Consider the following 18,108-nt stretch of genomic DNA (forward strand, 5'->3'; position numbering starts at 1 on the left):
GAAAATGAAGAACAGCAACGCTGAGCTAAGAACAGAAGTCTGGGGGCCAGCCCGGTGGCGTAGCGGTTAAGTGCGCACACTCAGCTGCTGGCGGCCTGGGTTCGGATCCCAGGCGCACACCGACACACCACTTGTCAAGCCATGCTGTGATGGCGTCCCCCATAAAGTGGAGGAAGATCGGCACGGATGTTAGCTCAGGGCCAGTCTTCCTCAGCAAAAAGAGGAGGACTGGCAGATGTTAGCTCAGGGCTGATCTTCCTCACAAAAAAACAAAAACAGAAGTCTGTACCCAAGGGTAGTTCTTAAAAGTCTTCCTCCAGACACTGAAGAAGCCAAGAATTCAGGCCTTCTCCGCCTCCAGGAGACTGGAGGGAAACTTGCTGGGGAGCCTATGGCGATGACACTAGAGACCTGCTAACAGGATCAGGAGATGATAATAAGGCCAGCGTGATGCATGAAGGACACAGAGCAGGATAAAAAAAAAAAAAAAAAAGAAACACAGGAAACCAAGAACAGGGTTTTTCATAAGGCAAATTATGAAAACGAGTGCACACATGCACCCAGCATAAATCCAGAGGAATTTCTGCAAAGGGCTCTGAGGACAACTTAGCCCTGTGTAAATGCACTTCCATCTGCTTAATCTCAAAAAGCATTCTGGCTGCTTCGAAACATAAGGCAGCAAAACTGCACTGAGCTGTGCCAACTGTTTGTCGAAGGGCTAGGCCATGGTCCCCCAGCACTGGTCCTCTCTACTCCATGAAAGCCAGCTGCGAATGACAGGGACCAAAAGTTAGGACTGAATGCTGTTTCCATGAAGAAACTGACTCATGACCTAAATAGAAAGTGACTAAAAGAAAAGAGATCCCCACCTTCCCCAAAAAGTGTACTGAAAATAATTTAATGCCTTTAAGAGTTTAAGGGCATAGAGCTCCATTTTGGGTGCGTTATACAATTATTCCCTTTACAATTTCCTATGATTCATTCTATAAATCTGTATTGTCTGCCTACCATGAGCCACTCACTGCTAGGTCCTGGGTGTGAAGTGGTTTAAAAACACAAAACTGAAGAAAAGCCAGCCGTGGGCCGGTAGGCACTTCCCTAAGGTTGTAACGGTCCATGCCAAGGAGATAGGATTCCTTCTACCACCACCCCCGGGCCCCCCAGGGACAAAATATAACTATTTAAACTCAATAGAAACCAGAAACTACAGGGGTCTGGAGACACCATTTTAATAGGCCTGGCCCAGCTCCTTATGTCTTTCCCTCCAGTCCCCAGTCCTTCCCCAGTTTTCATGGTGTTTAAGAGAGCCACAGGAACGGAATGATCCAGAACTTTTTCGTCTGCTATTGGCCGAAACAGTTCAGAAAGCAGTTAATGACTCTATTAAAATACCAAATAGTAAAGCAGTCAGTATATATTCAGGAGTTATGCATATTGGATGAGGGGAGAAAATATGAATGTACTCATCATAGGAAGTAGAAATATGTAGGTGGTTGGCCTTGATTTCTTGTTAACTATTTGGGGAAGAAAGATGGTACTGGGATTTTGGATCACAATAATTTTCTTTAGCCCCTGCTAACCCTCCTCAAGTCAGCTTTGATTCCTGTTTTATCACTCCTAGTTTGTGATACTGAGACTGGAGAACAGCAAGAAACAATATAATAAAAATAGCCCTCAAAAACATTTCATTAGTTTTGCCAGCAAGTTACTATGTGAATTAAAGGGAGATAGGAGGGAAGAAAAGTTAGAGATCTATTGAACATTTGGCAGTACTTCACTCAACAAATTTTTATTGAGCAACTCTCTGTGTCCTGCAGCGGGCTGGCCTGCTCGCCTTTGAGCGTGTAGTGGAAGAGGAGAGGGGCAGCAAACGGGTGGTCCCAGAAGAAGGTGTGAATTGCACTTCGAAATGCACATTATAGTCAGTGTGCCCCTCTGCTAGCACGGAGGGGGTCACCTCACCCCGGCTTGCACCCAGAGGAAATGATGTCCAATATGAAACCTGAAGGATGAGTGTGGATAAGCCAGGAGAGGGTGGTACCTTTCCAGATCTGGAAGTAACCCCATTAACGCTGGAGAGCTGGATGGTTTATTTCAGTATTTTTCACTTGAAGCTGTTTCATTGATTCCAAGGCTTCTACGATGTATCTTTGGGTATCTTTTTTAAGTAAAATTATGTACCTTTGAGTATCTTTTAAGTAAAAATAAGCTCATTTGGTAGCATGTTTAATTAATGGCCCCATATCACCATTCTCCACCCATTCTGACCAAATCTGGGTTAGTAAGTCCCAGGCCTACAGAATTTGTGACAAACTGAAAATTTTTGAAGCTGCAAAACTGAAAGGAAGAGTAGTGAGTGGGTCACTGATTTTAGTTCCAAGTGAGTATGATTCTCTGTGTGGTTTGAGCCAAGATATACAACCTCCCTGTATCTCAGTTTGTTCATCTGGAAAATGGGGCTTAAAAAAAGCCCATTAATTCTCACCTTCAAAGAGAAGTTATGAAAATAACTCCTGACTGGTGGGAAGGCATGCATATCCTTTTATAGGAAAGGCTTGGTGTCATCTGCCCCAGTCATGTGGCACCACTGGGGCAACATTTCCTGATGAGATCAAAGCACATTGCAGACTTGGTCGAGTCCAGTCTCTTGTCAGGCAGGTAGCATAGTAACCTCAGGTGGGTGGAAAAATGTGCATTCCAGAGACAGCCGGAGTTCAATGTGCAGATAAGATAACTGGCAGGGAGAGAGAAGGGCAAAGGGACCATTCCAGAGTGGGAGTTTCTGGGACAGTGGGCTTCCCAACACTCATTCCAGGACTATTTTCCACCCAGATTCACTATGAAATTTCTTTTTGTTAGAACACATGAATTAAAAAGTGTTTATTTGTTGTCCAGGTTATTCCAGAAAGAGTTTAAGGCAGAAAAGGTATACTCTGGGTCCTGGCGATCTTCCTGTGCTCTCTCCAGCCTGTTTCCTAGTTGGTGTGATGCATCCAGATGTCCCGCTCAGGAGCCTCCGGAGCCGGCCCATCCAGGGTGGGGGAGGTGAGGATTAGCAGGGAGGCTCTGCCGTGACTTAGCCTGGGGGTTGCAGTCAGCAACAAGCAATGTGTGTTTTACGGGTTTCACGAACCCTAGGGCCCAGTTGCTAACCTCAGCTGGGCCCCTGGAGGTGGCAGGTGGCAAGACAACATGTGACCATGGAGGGCAGTGCTGGGGTGCTGATCTCTGCTTTCCTAGAGTTGAAAAGAATCACGCATTAGGAATCCTTAAGATGAGACGATCTCGTGTTCCTCTTGTACCCATCTCTTTCCCATTTGCCTGTTCTTCCTGCCAGCCCTTCAGTGTGACAGCCGGCACCCCTGGACCTTCCGTCCCTCAGAGCCTCCCAGGAAGGGGGAGTGGGAAAGGAAAGAGACAAGGGCTCAGCCATTGTGCAGAAAAGACAGAGCCAACAGTGGTGGTTTAAGCAAAAAATGAGGAAGTTATTAAATGCCACAGAGGTTTTGTGAAAGCTCAGACCTGGCCTTATTGTTTTCCCGCAGCACACAACATTAGGCTCTGGAGGAGAGCTGGAAAGGACAGCTTGCTATCAGAATGGCCTGTACCAATGGGGGGTCTTGGGTGTGCTGTTCACGTTCATGTATTTGATGATGAGATATTTGAATATGCTTTTTGCCTCAGCTTACGCCAGATGGCCATGAGGTTTGGTGCCTCTGAGGGCTGTAGGAGAAATCCTAATTGGAAACCACATGATAAATTCTGCAAGAGGCTTTCATGTGTTAACTCTCTGGCCAAGGCTCTTCTTGCTATTATTTCCAGTATAAATGAGGTCTTTTTAGTAGTGTCTAGTTTACATAACATCTTACCTGAAAGGTGCTCTAAAATGAAGGTAGTGTTTAAGACAATAATGAAAATAATTAGCGAATTAAGCATATACCATGTATAGACATATGCTAGACAGCTAATAGACATTATCTAGAAACTTTATAGCAACTCTGCAAGATAGGTATATAATAGTGGCTAATTTGCTGAGTGCTGAATATGTGCCAGGCTCTATTCTAAGGGCTTTACCTGAGTTAGTTTATTTAAGTTTCCCAACAACCTATGAAAGTGGTTCTTTTGCACCCACTTCCGAGATGAGAGAACGGAGGCACAGAGAGGACAGAGTCACAGAGCTGGCCAGTGGGTAGAGCCAGGACTCCAGCTCAGAGAGGCTAACTCCAGAGCCATGCTCCTAACCCCATGCGCGCTGCTTCATACTTTCACTTTACAAATGAGGAGCCCAAGGCTCAGATGTCACTCAGTTCGTTAAGTGACAGAACCTCAACCAGGGCTTCAGACATCAAGACTAGGGTTATAATGAATATATTAAAAGCCAGGAATCCTAAATTTGGGGAGAAAAGTCAAGTACAGAAGGAGGTGATGGTGCTTAGATATCACTAAGGTAAAGATGAAAACTAAAATAAAGATGAAAGATGGAAACTCCCTGTTGACTCCCTGGTCATCTCCTTCCATGTCCTGAAATAAAAAGAAATCAGCAGTCATTCAGTAATCCCGTGCCCTCTCAGCCAAGGCTTATGAAGAGGAGAAACAGCATGTGTTTGTGCCTCCTCCAGAGTCCTGCTTATAGGACATGTGTGGGGGCCACCAGTCGGCTCTCAGAGGCTTAGAAAGATCTTTGAAGACAGGTGTTGAAAACACACCCCTAGTACCCAGTGAAGTGGAATGATGGTAAACCTGCTTCAGAGCCTGATGCAGGGGACAGTCTGATCAAGAGGAGGTGTTAAGGGTTCAGTCGGGGTATTTGGAAATTCAGTATCTGAGACTCTCCTACGGAGAAGAGACATGCCTGTTCCCATGGCGGAACACGTTGGCCACACAGGGCTTAAAATTTTTCTCTGACTCCCTGGGAGTATATGGAGGAAAAGATTTATAGGATGGTGTTTGGGACCAAGGGTGGGAGGGTAGATTTCAGTGGACTCACAAAAGGCTTGCCTCCAGCACAGTGGAATCTGAACAATCTGAAATAGCTCAGGCTCAAGAGTTGGCATGTGCTTCTGAGCTGCCACCCACTGAACAGAGCGAGGGCTGCTCTGCTTGGAGATCGCTCTCCTTTCAGTGAAACTGAGACATGAGGCAGCGGGATTGGGTCTCAGGGAAACACCTCATCTGACAGTGAGCTTCAATGAGTCCAATTTTCACATACTTATCAATGGATACTGAATTATTGGGGGAGTTCACCTTCATAATAGTTAATGCATCTTCTCCCTTGGTTGGAAAATCTGGTATTCTAAGATTGGGAGGTACGCTTTATTGCTTTGTACACACATAGATGGGAAAGGATGAAGACCCTCAGTAGCAGATCCACTGCCATTCGGGCAGAGAACCTCAGTGGGTGCAGGGTTAGAAGTCTGCACCTAGCTGTGCTGCTTTGCTCTATCTCCAAGGTTAATTTTCACGCATTTTTCTTGTTAAATTCATTTGTGCCCCCTGCCCATGAACACCATCATGCTCAACTTCCTGTTTTCCTGTTTTTGCCAGAGATGCGTGTGCAGACCCGGGCCCTGCAGATACTGGCACCTCTGACTCCTTCGGCCCAGAGCACCTCACCTCTGACCCCCAGCACAGGAAAGCAGCATGGTCGGGAGGAGCTAAGCTTCGGCTGAAGCACAGGTAAGGGGCACAGAGGTCTGTAATGAGTGGCTCAGAAAAGGCACTCGGCTGCTGGAAGAGGGAATTGGGGGCCAAGGCTGGTCAAGATACAGGCTAGTGAGAGGTAAGGAGGGGCCGAACAAGGAGGTCAGATGGAAGCTCAGAGCTCAGAAGGCTAACCGTCTTAATGGCAGCTTTCAAACTAGGTCCTGAAGAACACTAAAGCTCCTGGGAGATCATCCGGTGGTTCCTCAAATCATTTGATTCAAATAACTTTTAAAAAATGCATCCACAACTGTTTTTAAAACTATAATTAAAAACACTCAAGGCGGTATACCAACGTCTTACACTTTGGAAATGACTAATGTGTTAAATTGTACAGCAAGATTCATTCATCTTGGAATGGATATTCATTTAAAACTTCTGTTGTCATCTCTAATTGAGGAATGTCCTGAGATGGCCAAGTTAGCCTAATAAAAATTTGCAGCTACTTATCTGTGCTGTCCCTGTGCTACGCGGGGTCCTGGGGCTCTGCACGTCTCATCGAATTCTGACACCAGTCCTGTGAAGTCTGCAGCAGTGTAAGGGCATTCAGTGAGGGGGTGGTGGATTCAAATTCAGGCAGTTTGACCAAGCTCATAGCCACTACACTCTATTACCTCAATAACAGCACAACAGAACCTGCTTCATAGGACAACTGTGGGGATTCAATGAGGTAAGGTATTCAAAGCACTTAGGACAGAGCCTGCTCATAGGGAACGAGAACTAAATAAATATCAGGTGGAATAAATATTAGGTGGTGGTGTAATGGTGTTGTGGTTATTATCATCATCATGTAAGTCTGTGTGCCAGCGTGAAGAACAGTATAATATAGTGAGTGAGATGGAGTCTGTGGAATCAGACTACCTAGAATTCAAATCTTGATTCTGCCACTTATTATGTAACTGCAGACATGTTATTTAAGTTCTCTGAGTTTACAGTCTGTAAAATGAGTTTAATAACTAATCATAGGGTTGCTGAAAGGATTGAAAGAGCTAATACATGTAATGCGCATAGGTGGTGCCCAGCACATCTTAAGCACTCAACAAATGTTGGTTATCACTGTTGTTAATTATCCTGATTTCAATGTGGGGGCTTCTTTCATGTAGACACATTGACTTGCGTTATAAATAAGTAAACATGATAAATTTGGATTTATGCAGTTATCCATGTTTATGGATATGCAAATATAATTAATGTAGTTATGTTTTGTATAATAAAACAACACTTGTATCTGGTGTCTACATTAAGGTTCTCTGTAAGATTTCATTTGACAAAAAGATTGAAAAGAAGTTTACCTATTGAGGACAGGGCAAGATTCGCAAAGGGCTCTGACAGCAAGAGAACCAGCTGGCAAAAGGTTGTTCCAGGGACAGCCTGAAGAAGCAGAAACCCGAGGTCATCACTATTCTCTTCAGCCTCCTAGGACCTTCAAAATGTAGAGAACCAGAGCCTTCTATCTAACAAGACTCCATTGGGCTCTGTAGGTTAATGTAGCATCAGTGCCGAAGTACTCGAGGCCAGAACATGGTAGTTAGGAAGTTACTACAACAGCCTAGGAGGAAAATGATCAAGACTTAAACTAAGCAAGTGGTGATGGGACAGGTGATGGGACAAGAGATGAGACAGATTTGAGAAGAATTTAGAAATGATCAAGACTTAAGCTAAGCAAGTGGTGATGGGACAAGAGATGAGACAGATTTGAGAAGAATTTAGGAGGCAGATCAATAGCAGATGAGGGTGGGAGAATGGAGGAGAAGGACTAAAGAGTGTGACTCCTAAGTTTCTGCTGTGGGGCAGTTGGAGGTAATTGTAGGCCATTAGCCAGGGCCATGAGAGCAGAGACTAAGTGGGGTTCAGAGGTTGAGCGCTGAAATCACACAGGCCTAGGTTTGAGCTTGAAAAAATTAAAATATTTTATAAAACAGGCTTTAACAATTGGATGAAAGAAATGAACCTAAATGTATATCATGAGGAGATTGTCTTTAAAACAAGCTGGGGTTGCCCTCATCAGCGTGGTCAAAGCCTGGAAATGGTGCTGTGTCTGTGTGAAGGGAGACTGCAAGGGAGCAGAGAGGCAAGCAATTTCCTCTGGAAAAAGGCGTGACCTAGATGTTGCACACATCACTCCTGCGCATATCCTTGTGGCTGGAATTTTTGCTCTGTTTGTACTCTAAGAATTTTACGTATGTGTCTTGTCTCCACAACTATATTGTAAGCCCCTACAATAGTCCACTTCCTAACGCTTTCCTATCCCCTGGGGTCTCACTGCAACCCACGTGTCACTGATGTAGAACTGAACTTGGAAATTGGAGTGGTTCTCATCCAATTATATTCCAATCCTAAATCCTGCCCATTTTGTTTTTTACTTTTTATTTTTAAATAGTTTTAGACCCAAAAATGTGGCAAAAATTGTACAGAGATTTCCCATACACCCGTCACCCACGTTTCCCTAATGTTAACATCTTTTATAACCATAGTACAAATATCGAAACGAAGAAATTAGCATTGGTGTAATACTATTAACTACAGACTACAAGACTTCATAAACTATAGACTTTATTCAGATTTTACCATTTTTTCCACTACTAATGTCCTTTTTCTGTTCCAGGATCCTACGCTGTGTTTAATTGTCGTGTTTCCTTAGTCTCCACTAATCTGTGATATTTCCTCAGTCTTGCTTTGTCTTTTATGTCTTTGTCTTGACACTTTTGAAGAGTATGGGCCAGTTATTTTGTAGAATGCCTTCTATTTGGGTTTGTGTGATACTGTCTCCTGATTAGATTGTTTATGCATTTTTGGCAAGAATACCATGAAAGTGATGTGGCCTTTGTGTGTCCTATCAGGGGTTACATGATGTTCATACGTTTTATTACTTGTAGTGTTAACCTTGATTACTTGGTTAAGGTGAAGTCTGCCAGGTTTCTCCACTATAATGTTATTTGTCTCTGTAATTAATAAATATATTGGGGGCGATAACTTTGAGGCTATGTAAATATCCTGTTTCTTCTCAAACTTTTTCTCACTGATTTTAGCATCCATCGGTGGATACTGCCTGTGATAATTATTACTGTAATGTTCTAAAGATGAGTCTATTTCCTTCATTCCTTCTACATTTATTAATTGGAATTCTTCTGTAAGGAAGAGCTGTCTCTCTGCTCCACTTATTTATTCAACTATTTATAGCAGTATGGAATCCATCATATTATTTTATTCTGTGAGTTATAATCCAATAGTACTGTTATTTATTTTATTGCTCAAATTGTTCTAGCTTTTGTCACTGAGAGTTCTCTCAAGCTGGCTGAGATCTGAATCCTGTTTTGAAATATGGAAAGGGATGAGATGCTGATGTCTTGTTCTTCCACTGAGAGAGAGCAGACATGATGTGCTTATCATCTTCTTAGTAGTCTTACAAGTGTTGAGGTGGGAGGTTAATAGTGGGCATTGAGCTAGTCTAATTTGTGACAAGTCACAGAAGCCTGTACACTGATTTTAGAATTGAAAAGTGCTAGAGTCACCTCATGAGCCAATTCCAAGTCCAATGGGTCATAGTTATATATAGCTCCTTTTTCATAAAGAAAATAGCCAGAAAGGATTTTCTCACTTATTTATAAGAAAAAGGAAAGAGCAAAAGGAAGAAACTCCCTCCCCCCAGGTATACAGGGACTAGTCAAACAACCAAGTTAAAGAGAGAGAGAGAGAAGCTCTTAGTGGATCAAGGCTTAATATTCTACCAGATCCAATCCCATCCTTCCTTTCCTGCTTAGATCCCTGAATTCTCTCATAACTAACTTGTCAGTAGTAATCTTGTAATCAAATTTATCTTGGCAGAAACTTCTCCCTAAAATCTGTCAAGCCTCAGGGTAGGGTAGCTCAATGAAGTGGTAAAGTAGACAAAATGTTCTAGCTTAAAACTCAAGATTTCCCAAGCCAGTGCTTTCCTCTGTAACCTCTCATCCCTTCCTTACCTTCCGCCACCAGTCACCACCATTATTATAATAACTGTCTCATCTAATTATTAAGCTTTTACCCATACATGGTGATATGTTATGTGCTCTGTAAAGTAAATCAAGATGAATGGATAATAGAAGCTCAGGTTTGACTCTTAATTCATTCTCAGTTGGGCAGCAAGGTTAGTTCAGCTGGCACTTTCACTTCCCTTGGCAATGAGTTCTGTCCCTGTGCTGTTGACTTAGTGTACTCAGGACAGCGTGCCTCAGGAAGCCTCGGTGGGTGTTAGCAGAGAACCCTGCTTCAGTAGCCTCCCAAACTGTGGGAAGCTTACAGCAATTAACACACACTTTTGCAGACAGTGACATTTTTGCATGTGGAGGAGGGTGCTGGTTTAGCAGAAATCATTTCAGGAAGCTTCCTGATTTCAGTTTGATGCATTTTATCATAAGCTGATGATTTTCCTTGCTTCCCTCCTCCTCCAGCCCACAAAATAGAATTCTGGCATTTCTAAGCTGGGTGCTATTGTCTAAGATGCTGGTTCTTCTCAGGAAGAGTCACTAAGGGTCACCTTCTCTTCTTCCTTCTTATAGAGCAGGAATTGAATTTTAATTGGCCAGTTTACAGAGGTGATTGGGAATGAGAGTCCCTCCCACTTGTACGAAGCTCAGCAAGTTCAGGGCGGTTCAGGCTGTCTGACGGGAGGCACATGGAGTTGTTGCGAAGACTTTGCAACCCTGGGAGGAGCAGAAAGAGCGGTAGCAGGGTGAAATGGCTTTTTATCCCTCTCCTGAGTGTGACATTCAGTTGGCCAGAGGGTTGTTATCTAGGATGTTACTGTTTGCCACAAGGTAAGTCTACTCCTGTGTTAGAATGAGATTTAGAATCTTTCATTGCAGGATTCTCAACTGACAAGCCTTTCACAGGTGTCTTTTTGATATTGTGCTATATCTCTTGATAAAGAAAAATAAATAAGCAACCACATATTGAATTTAAGCCCATTTCTCTAAAGTGTCATGAAAATTCTCAATATTTGAGCACCTCATGTAATTCAGTGTACTATTAATATTTCTGTGTGGGAATATGCAATCATTCTTTCTCCTGTATATACAGTTGCCATATTTCTTATGATGTGCGTATTTAGCGTGGCTTTTTATCTCATTCAGATTAGCAGTTGCTTTATGTTGTGTACCTTATAGTTTTGCTTCCCCATTTCTGTAGGGAATTTCAGAGTAACTATTTCCGTTTCTCACAAGCAGTGGCTACTTATCTATGTACTAGTTGGCAAGTTCTTCTCTATTCTCACTGCCAATATTTGTGTAAAGAAGAATTTGTGTAAAGAACCTGTGAATATATTCAATTTTAAAGAAAAGAGATGGTCTTCTATTCACCTTTGAGTTTAAATGAAAAGAAGTGTTTATTGAGATTGCCAGTTGTACATTATTTAACCCCATCACAATTGAAAGTTTAAATACTTGATTATCTTTTCCCTTATTCACAGTAATTTGAATTCTGCTTTTATCCTTCTATAATCTTGATTCAAAATTTTTGTTCAGAGTTATGCTTAATGTCAATGCCTGCAGCTAGGGATGCTTTTGCTTAAAAGAAAATATGACATGGAAAAGAGCAGGTGGATGCAACAGTCATGGTAATGTTCTAGATCTCAAGGTGACTTGAATATTTATTTTATTATACAGGCACTCATTTTATTATTATACCATGTAAAAGGTAGAAAAGAAAATATGAACTGTTTATATTATAAAACATATATAGAGAGAGGGATCACAGGGCTGGTTTTTCAAGTTTTATTTGGCATTCTTTCACTTGAAAGTGAATAAAAGAGAACATTCTTCTGAGTTTTATTATTTTCTCCCCAACAGTGTCAAGTTATGTGTGAGTGGTGGTGGCAGTTAAACTCCTCCTTGTAAAATTTATCATGAAAATATTGGTAGGTAGGGACTGGAGCAAGCGTTCTTCAAGTTTTCAGCTTCTCTGCCTTAAAAACGTCACTATTCCTTTCATTCAGATTTCAATAATATTTGAAAACTTTATTTTAATGAACAAAAGTCTTTTCCAGTATCATTTTTAAAAAATGATCTTTTGACCATTGTTTGAAGTTTTTATCTAAAATAAATGCTTTCTGTCCTTTCCTTTGTTTTTTTTGTTGCCTTTAATTTCTCATTTGTGGCCTATTCCTCTAAATGAGGAGAAAGTGAAATAAGAGGAGAAAACCAATACAGTGCATCAAACTTACTCCAAAAGACAATTCAGTTTCTTTAGTGTTGGAGGTTTGGAGGGCATTTATTTGTTTCCGTTTAATGGAATGGTGTTTAGAAAAAAATCACTACCAAAAGGTGAGGCTTCTGCCTCACAAAAAAAAACCCGTTTCTTAACAATTTCATTTGTTTTGGCAAATGAAATTTAATTTGTACTTTGGCATCGTACAAAAATTAATTAGCTTGATTTTGAAATATCTTGGTTGGTATTTGGACTCCTTTAAACCCTCAAAGGGCAATCTTCTGTGGGTTTATACATTAAGGAGAAGTGTTTCCAGCCATAGTCGGGATACCCTTCTTCTCCCGCCCCTCAGCTCTGCAGCCCAGTGGGTGGAGGAGGAGAACCATACATACCTTTTCCAGTGCCCTGCTGAGCTGCTCCTAAGTTATCCCACAGGAGTCCTCTGGGAGAGGCCCCAAGCAACTTCTCCTTTAAAAAAAACCAAAAAAAATGGGGGCCAGCCCAGTGGTGCAAGCGTTAAGTGCGCGCACTCCACTGTGGCGGCCCGGGGTTTGCCAGTTCGGATCCCAGGTGTGCACCGACGCACCGCTTATCAAGCCATGCTGTGGTGGCATTCCATACAAAGTGGAGAAAGATGGACACGGATATTAGCCCAGGGCCGGTCTTCCTCAGCGGAAAAAAAAAAGAGGAGGATTGGCAGATGTTAGCACAGGGCTGATCTTCCTCACAAAAAAAAGAAAGGTAGTAATTCAGGAGCACACACAATATTTCTAGTTCTCTGTCAACTATCTGACCCTCTCTGAGATCCATGAGAGTGCGTTTGTGGGTGTCTGTGTGTGGAAGATGACAACAAACCAGCATGAAAGTGATTTCTCCTGTCTGCGCTCTAGCAACATATTCTATAGCACAGAGAAGTAGTAGAGAAGATTCTAAAATCATACTGTCTGATAGCTGAAGAAATTGTCGAAGGCCAGTCCCTCCTTCCTCCTCCAACAAATAAAATGTCTGGTCCCAAATTGAGAGTTGAGAAGAAGAAATTATTTATTGATAATCAGAGTTTCTGTTATTCTATTGATGCTGTATAATTCTGTTGTAATTGAGTGTGAAAGTCAATGAAAGACAAAGATGAGTGCTCTTACAGATCAAAGATGTTACAGGGTTTGTGGTAACTTCTGCCATGACTTATATGCAAAAGTGTGGGAAGGAGAGTTGACTATTCTGATTCCTCTGTATGTGTCAGAGTTGAGGGGAGAATGATAAAAAGAGGGAAATATTGGTGAAAAGAACATTTCGATGTCATCACCCATTGGTGACTAAGTGAAAGACACCCATCCCATTGCTAGTTCCTCTATTTTATGGTAATAGTTTTTTGTGGTCATCAATAAAATTTAATTAAAAAAAATGTTTCCAAATGGAGGGTGGTGAGGAGGCAAATTAGTAGTGAAAGGATATTGAGATAAGTGTGGAGGAACGGGGTAATGTATTTTAACAGAAAAGGTTTTTTTGCCTTTTATGCAAAGTTTAGATATTAGGGTCTTATGTCTGTTAGCAGACTTCACTTTTGCTTGTGATTCCATTGTCACAGCCAAAAGTCCCCAGGGCATATTATCAGGATGTGACATTTAAAAAGAACTTCTCTTTCCAGAAGGACTGTCTGTTGCTATGGGGTTATATTACCTAATGCGTACCTTTCCTCCCACCGAACCACTTTTTTAAGACACAGATATTAGTGAGGCAATTATAAAAGCCTTAGAAATGTTTACTTGTTAGATTTTTCTGTGAATCCAAAAAGTCTGAGGTTCAGCCTTGAAAAGCCCAGTAATCATAGAAACTAGAGGTTAGGGATGCTATGAAGGGCTAAGGGATTTCTCAAAAACAATGTCTTTGCCAATGGTGTGTTAAGGGACAATTACCACCTTTTTTTAATATTTTGGAAGATGATGAGTTTTTTCAACTTTTATAAGAATTCTTAAGAGCTTTTCTGTCTCCTGTGGACATGCAAAAACATATCTCAACACAGAGTGATTTTTATTCTGGACATACTTCCATCTGGATCTGTGAATGCAAAAGGGTTATGAGTGCAGCTCAGTTAGCTTGACTTTGTCATGGTTTCCAATTGCTGTATACTTGTATCGTCAGTATTTGGGGCCATCATTTTCCTGTGAACAAGAAATGCCTAAAAAGGCATTGTTGTTCAAATATGAATCATCTATTCTTCTAAAGCAAAGAAGATATAATACCCCCCCCCAAATTACTTGTACAGTGACATTTAATTGTTCATATTGAGTTTGTTTCCTCTTTAAAGTGTGAAAGGGGCAATTTAGCAATAACTATCAAAATTGCAAGCACATTTTACTTTGAGCCGGCAATGCCACTTCTAGGAATTTCTGCAGATATGTTGGCATAGGTGGAAAGCAGTATATGGACATGGTTATTCATTGAAGCATTATTTGTAATGGAAACAAAAAATATCTACAAAAAGGATCTGGTTAAATAAATATGATATATGCACACAATGGAATACTAGGCAGCTAAAAGGAAAACAAGGTATGAGGAAGTTCTCTAAGTACTGAAATAGAATGATCTCCAGTATGTATTGTTAGTTAAAAAAAACAAGGAGTAGAACACTACATATGGTTCCTTTTGTGAAAGGGGCAAAGTGAAATTATATATTCATATTTGCTTGTATTTGCATAACAAAACACTAGGAAAGATACATAAGAAATTAACCACAGTGGTTAGCTGTGGGAGGAAGAGAAATGGGGCTGGGAAACACAGAGAGTAAGACTTCTCAATGGCTTTGATCTTTTTTTTGAAACTATGAGTTAATTACCTGTTCAAAAGCATACCTGAAGTAAATATGGGAAAAATATTAAGATTTGATAAATTTTGGTGATGAGTACCTGGGTGTTCTTTATATTAATTTGAATACATTTGTATATGTTTGAAGTATTGCATAATTTTAAAAATAGATGAGGAACAATAGGGGAAAAAATAGCAACACACAAAAAGAACCTTAAGAAGCCTGCTTTATCCCTGGCTAAGCGTATGGTGTTCAGTAAGTGTATCATGAAGACCCTCAACCTAAATCCATGATATGTTAATTCAGATAGACCAGATAGACCAAATATTTACAGAATATTTTGATATATTATTTTTTCTTTCTGTTTTTCGGTTGGGAGGTTAAGACTAGAACCTTGTTATGGTGGACCTGGTTGTCTATTATAGCATTGTGCACTAAACAAATGATGGCAGATGGGTGGGTTAGTAAGTGGATTAAGAAATAGGATGTTTTATTTGGTAGTGCTGGTAGTCTGAGTATAATTTGTATTCTTACACATTCAACTCATGCCCAGTTGCTAGCTGGCATGGTTTTATAATGTCAGTGCACCCAGAAGAGCCCATGCAAAGTCTCAGCATTTATAGCTCATCGAAGGACAACGCCAACAAAAAAATTAACTCTAGCTCTTAGAATTTTTTATTTTCCAAGTTGTGGTTGTCACCTTCTCCACTTATCCAAAGCATAATCCTTCAAGTTCATCTAAAGTCCCTCTCTACTGCCAGGCCGTTTGGCCAACTTCAGACCCCGTTCTTGATCACTGGCAGCCTGTGACCTTTTTGGTGCTTATATCCAAAATGGCTCCAGAGCCCACATGGCCCAGTATAATCTGATGGCTTCTCCTACCATCTGTTCTTCACTCATAATGCTTCAGCCACACACTGTTCTGCTTCTTGAAAACGCCAAATTTATTCCTGCTTCAAGGCCTTTGCATTTCATTGTTCCTTCTGTGCTAAACACTCTGCCCCCAGCTCTTTGCATGGTTGACTCTTTCTCATTATTTAGATCTTAATTCAAATGTCACTCTCTCAAAGAGGCTGTCCCTGACCCAAAGCAGTACCCTCAGTCACCCTCGCACATTACCCGGTTTTATTTCCTTCAAAGCCCTCATAATTCTATGAAAATATCCTATTTATTTGCTTATTGTCTGGCTCCCAAGTCTACCCACCCTTCTCATTTGTACTGCTCATTGCTTAGGAGTTAAAAACACAGGCTCTGGAGACAGATGCCCAAGTTTAAATATCAGCTCTGCTGCTCACCACTCTTGTGACTGTGGGCTTAGTCTCTCTTTTCTCATTGATAGTCCTATATCATAAAGATAGTATGAAGAGTAAGTGAAAAAATATGCGTCAAGTGCCTCGAATGGTGTTGGGCACTCAGTAGGACTGAAATATTTTTTGAGTGAATGGATACTCTGAATCTGTTTAATACTTTTTCTTGCGTCTAAGACTCCTCAACAAGATTATAAACTCCTTGAGGCCATCTGTGACCTCCCAGAGCTCCAGCTATAGCTCAGCAAGGTAGAAGGCACAGAGTAGGTGATCAAGGAATACTTCTTGAAACACCTGAACTGCTTTATTGTAGATTACTCAGAAATATACTTTGCATTCCTGAGTCTCTGGGTTAGGGCAAAATCATCTAAGAAGGACATCGTGTCACTTGCTAGTTCCAGTTTCATCAGCCTACCCATCCCACGCAGTTAAGCTTCCTTGTTTGTGGTTAGGAATGCAACAAAAGGGCTTTGTTTGAATTACACCCATACACAAAACTTGGTTTGCTCAATTTTAAAATTAAATTGTCTTCTGACTCTTATTGATGTGCTCATGATGTAATGTACTTTAGGAAAATATTTCCTTATCATCTTAAAGTTCAAAGTGATCCCAAAATGTAAAAAGCTTGCTGTGCTCTTTAGGAATGCTTATTAAATTATTTGTGTCGTTGAAAAAGTCAGTAAACAGCTGTTTGAGTTTTTGGTTATCTCAAGATACAATGAATTATAATTTTTTAAATGAGAAGCTGTTTTTAAAATATTTTGCTTTTTAATAGGCAATACATGTACGTGGTACACAATTCAAAGGTTACAAAAAGAAATACAGTGAAAAATAAATTTTCCTCCCTATAAATTTGTTTCAAGTTTCTCAAGTATCCTTCCAGAAATATTCTTTACATTCATAAACGTATAAGTGATTATGTATGTTGTCCCCCACATACTGCAGCATAATGTATGTACAGTTCTGCGTCTTACGATTATCATTTAACCGTATATTTTGGAGATATTTGCATATCAATATGTATAGAGCTACTCCATTCTTTTAATATACTCAAGTATTCTATAATATGGATGTAACGCTGACTTAACTAGTCTGCTACTGATGGGCATTTAGGTTGTTTTTCAATTTTTTGATGGAGATGTTATTTAAAAAATTATTTTGCAAGATGTTGCCAAACTGCTCTTTGTTCAGGTTATACTGATTTACACTCCCCCCACTAAGGTGTGAGAGTTGGTGGGCTATATTTTGGTCATCTTTTTCATTCTTTTTCCTCATTTCATCACTTAGCTGTACATATTAGAAGAATCTTATAAAACAAAGATTTATCTCAGAAGCTTTCTCCCAACATATGTTGTGTGTCCAAAAGAAAGGAATACATTTTTAGGACCTTTTGATTTGTTTCTTTCAAAATCAGCCTGTTCTTCTTAATGTAATTAGACTTGTGATAAAATCTGACCCCACCCCTACCTCAGGGTAAATAGCTTCTCCAGTCTCCTCCAGAGAAAAAGCCCCCCAGGTCGGAGCATTGCAAGTCTTGGGCACTTATTTTATTTTTACTGTAGGAGTTATTTCTCTATGATTTATTATTTACTATAGGATTACTTCATTTGGTCTCCCCACCGGAATGTAAGCTCCGTAAGGGCAGAGACCATATCTTAGTCATTAAATCTTTTAAATATCTCTAATCAGTTTCAACTCTTCTGGTCCTCCTTTACCATGCGCCTTGAGCCCCAACCCACCACATCAATCCCCTTACTTTTCCCTCTTTTAGGCTTCATAATGAAAATAGAAGACAGTGGGTGAGAAGTCCCTTCAACTTTCCTCCCACCCGCTCCCTTACATACTTAAGAGCATCAACATCTTACCACCTCCTCATTTCAGTGGAACTGGCTTTACTCCTACATAAGGCTATACCTTCCTCATGTGCTCTGGAATGCCATTCTTTCCTACTTCCTCATGAGTCTTAAGGAATGCCATATTCTCTTCATTCTCTATTTGCAGCTGCACATGCTTATACTCTGTCTCATATAAACTTTTTCAAACTTCTCATTGTTTAAAATAACACAGCAAGAAGAAAACCTTTTTACCCTCTAGCCCACTCTAGTCTTCTAGCTA

The 18,108-nt window shown here is 40.8% G+C and overlaps 1 protein-coding gene across 10 annotated transcripts in view; it reads left to right on the top strand.

Annotated features, from left to right (window-relative positions):
* SHROOM3 (shroom family member 3) overlaps positions 1 to 18,108 on the top strand; it is a 310,752-nt gene that overhangs the window by 245,971 nt on the left and 46,673 nt on the right. For 6 of the 10 annotated variants that reach the window (XM_087434458.1, XM_087434459.1, XM_087434461.1 and 3 more), the window contains one exon: positions 5,545 to 5,676. In XM_087434458.1, the coding sequence (XP_087290584.1) occupies positions 5,545 to 5,676 (132 nt within the window). Of the gene's footprint in view, positions 1 to 2,895; positions 3,046 to 5,544; positions 5,677 to 18,108 lie in introns of all 10 variants that reach the window. The other 4 variants (XM_087434456.1, XM_087434454.1, XM_087434455.1 and 1 more) reach the window with 2 other exon arrangements.

This window comes from Ceratotherium simum, chromosome 8, assembly GCF_057802395.1.
Source record: "Ceratotherium simum simum isolate JZ-2026a chromosome 8, ASM5780239v1, whole genome shotgun sequence".
Taxonomy (NCBI): Eukaryota; Metazoa; Chordata; class Mammalia; order Perissodactyla; family Rhinocerotidae; genus Ceratotherium; species Ceratotherium simum.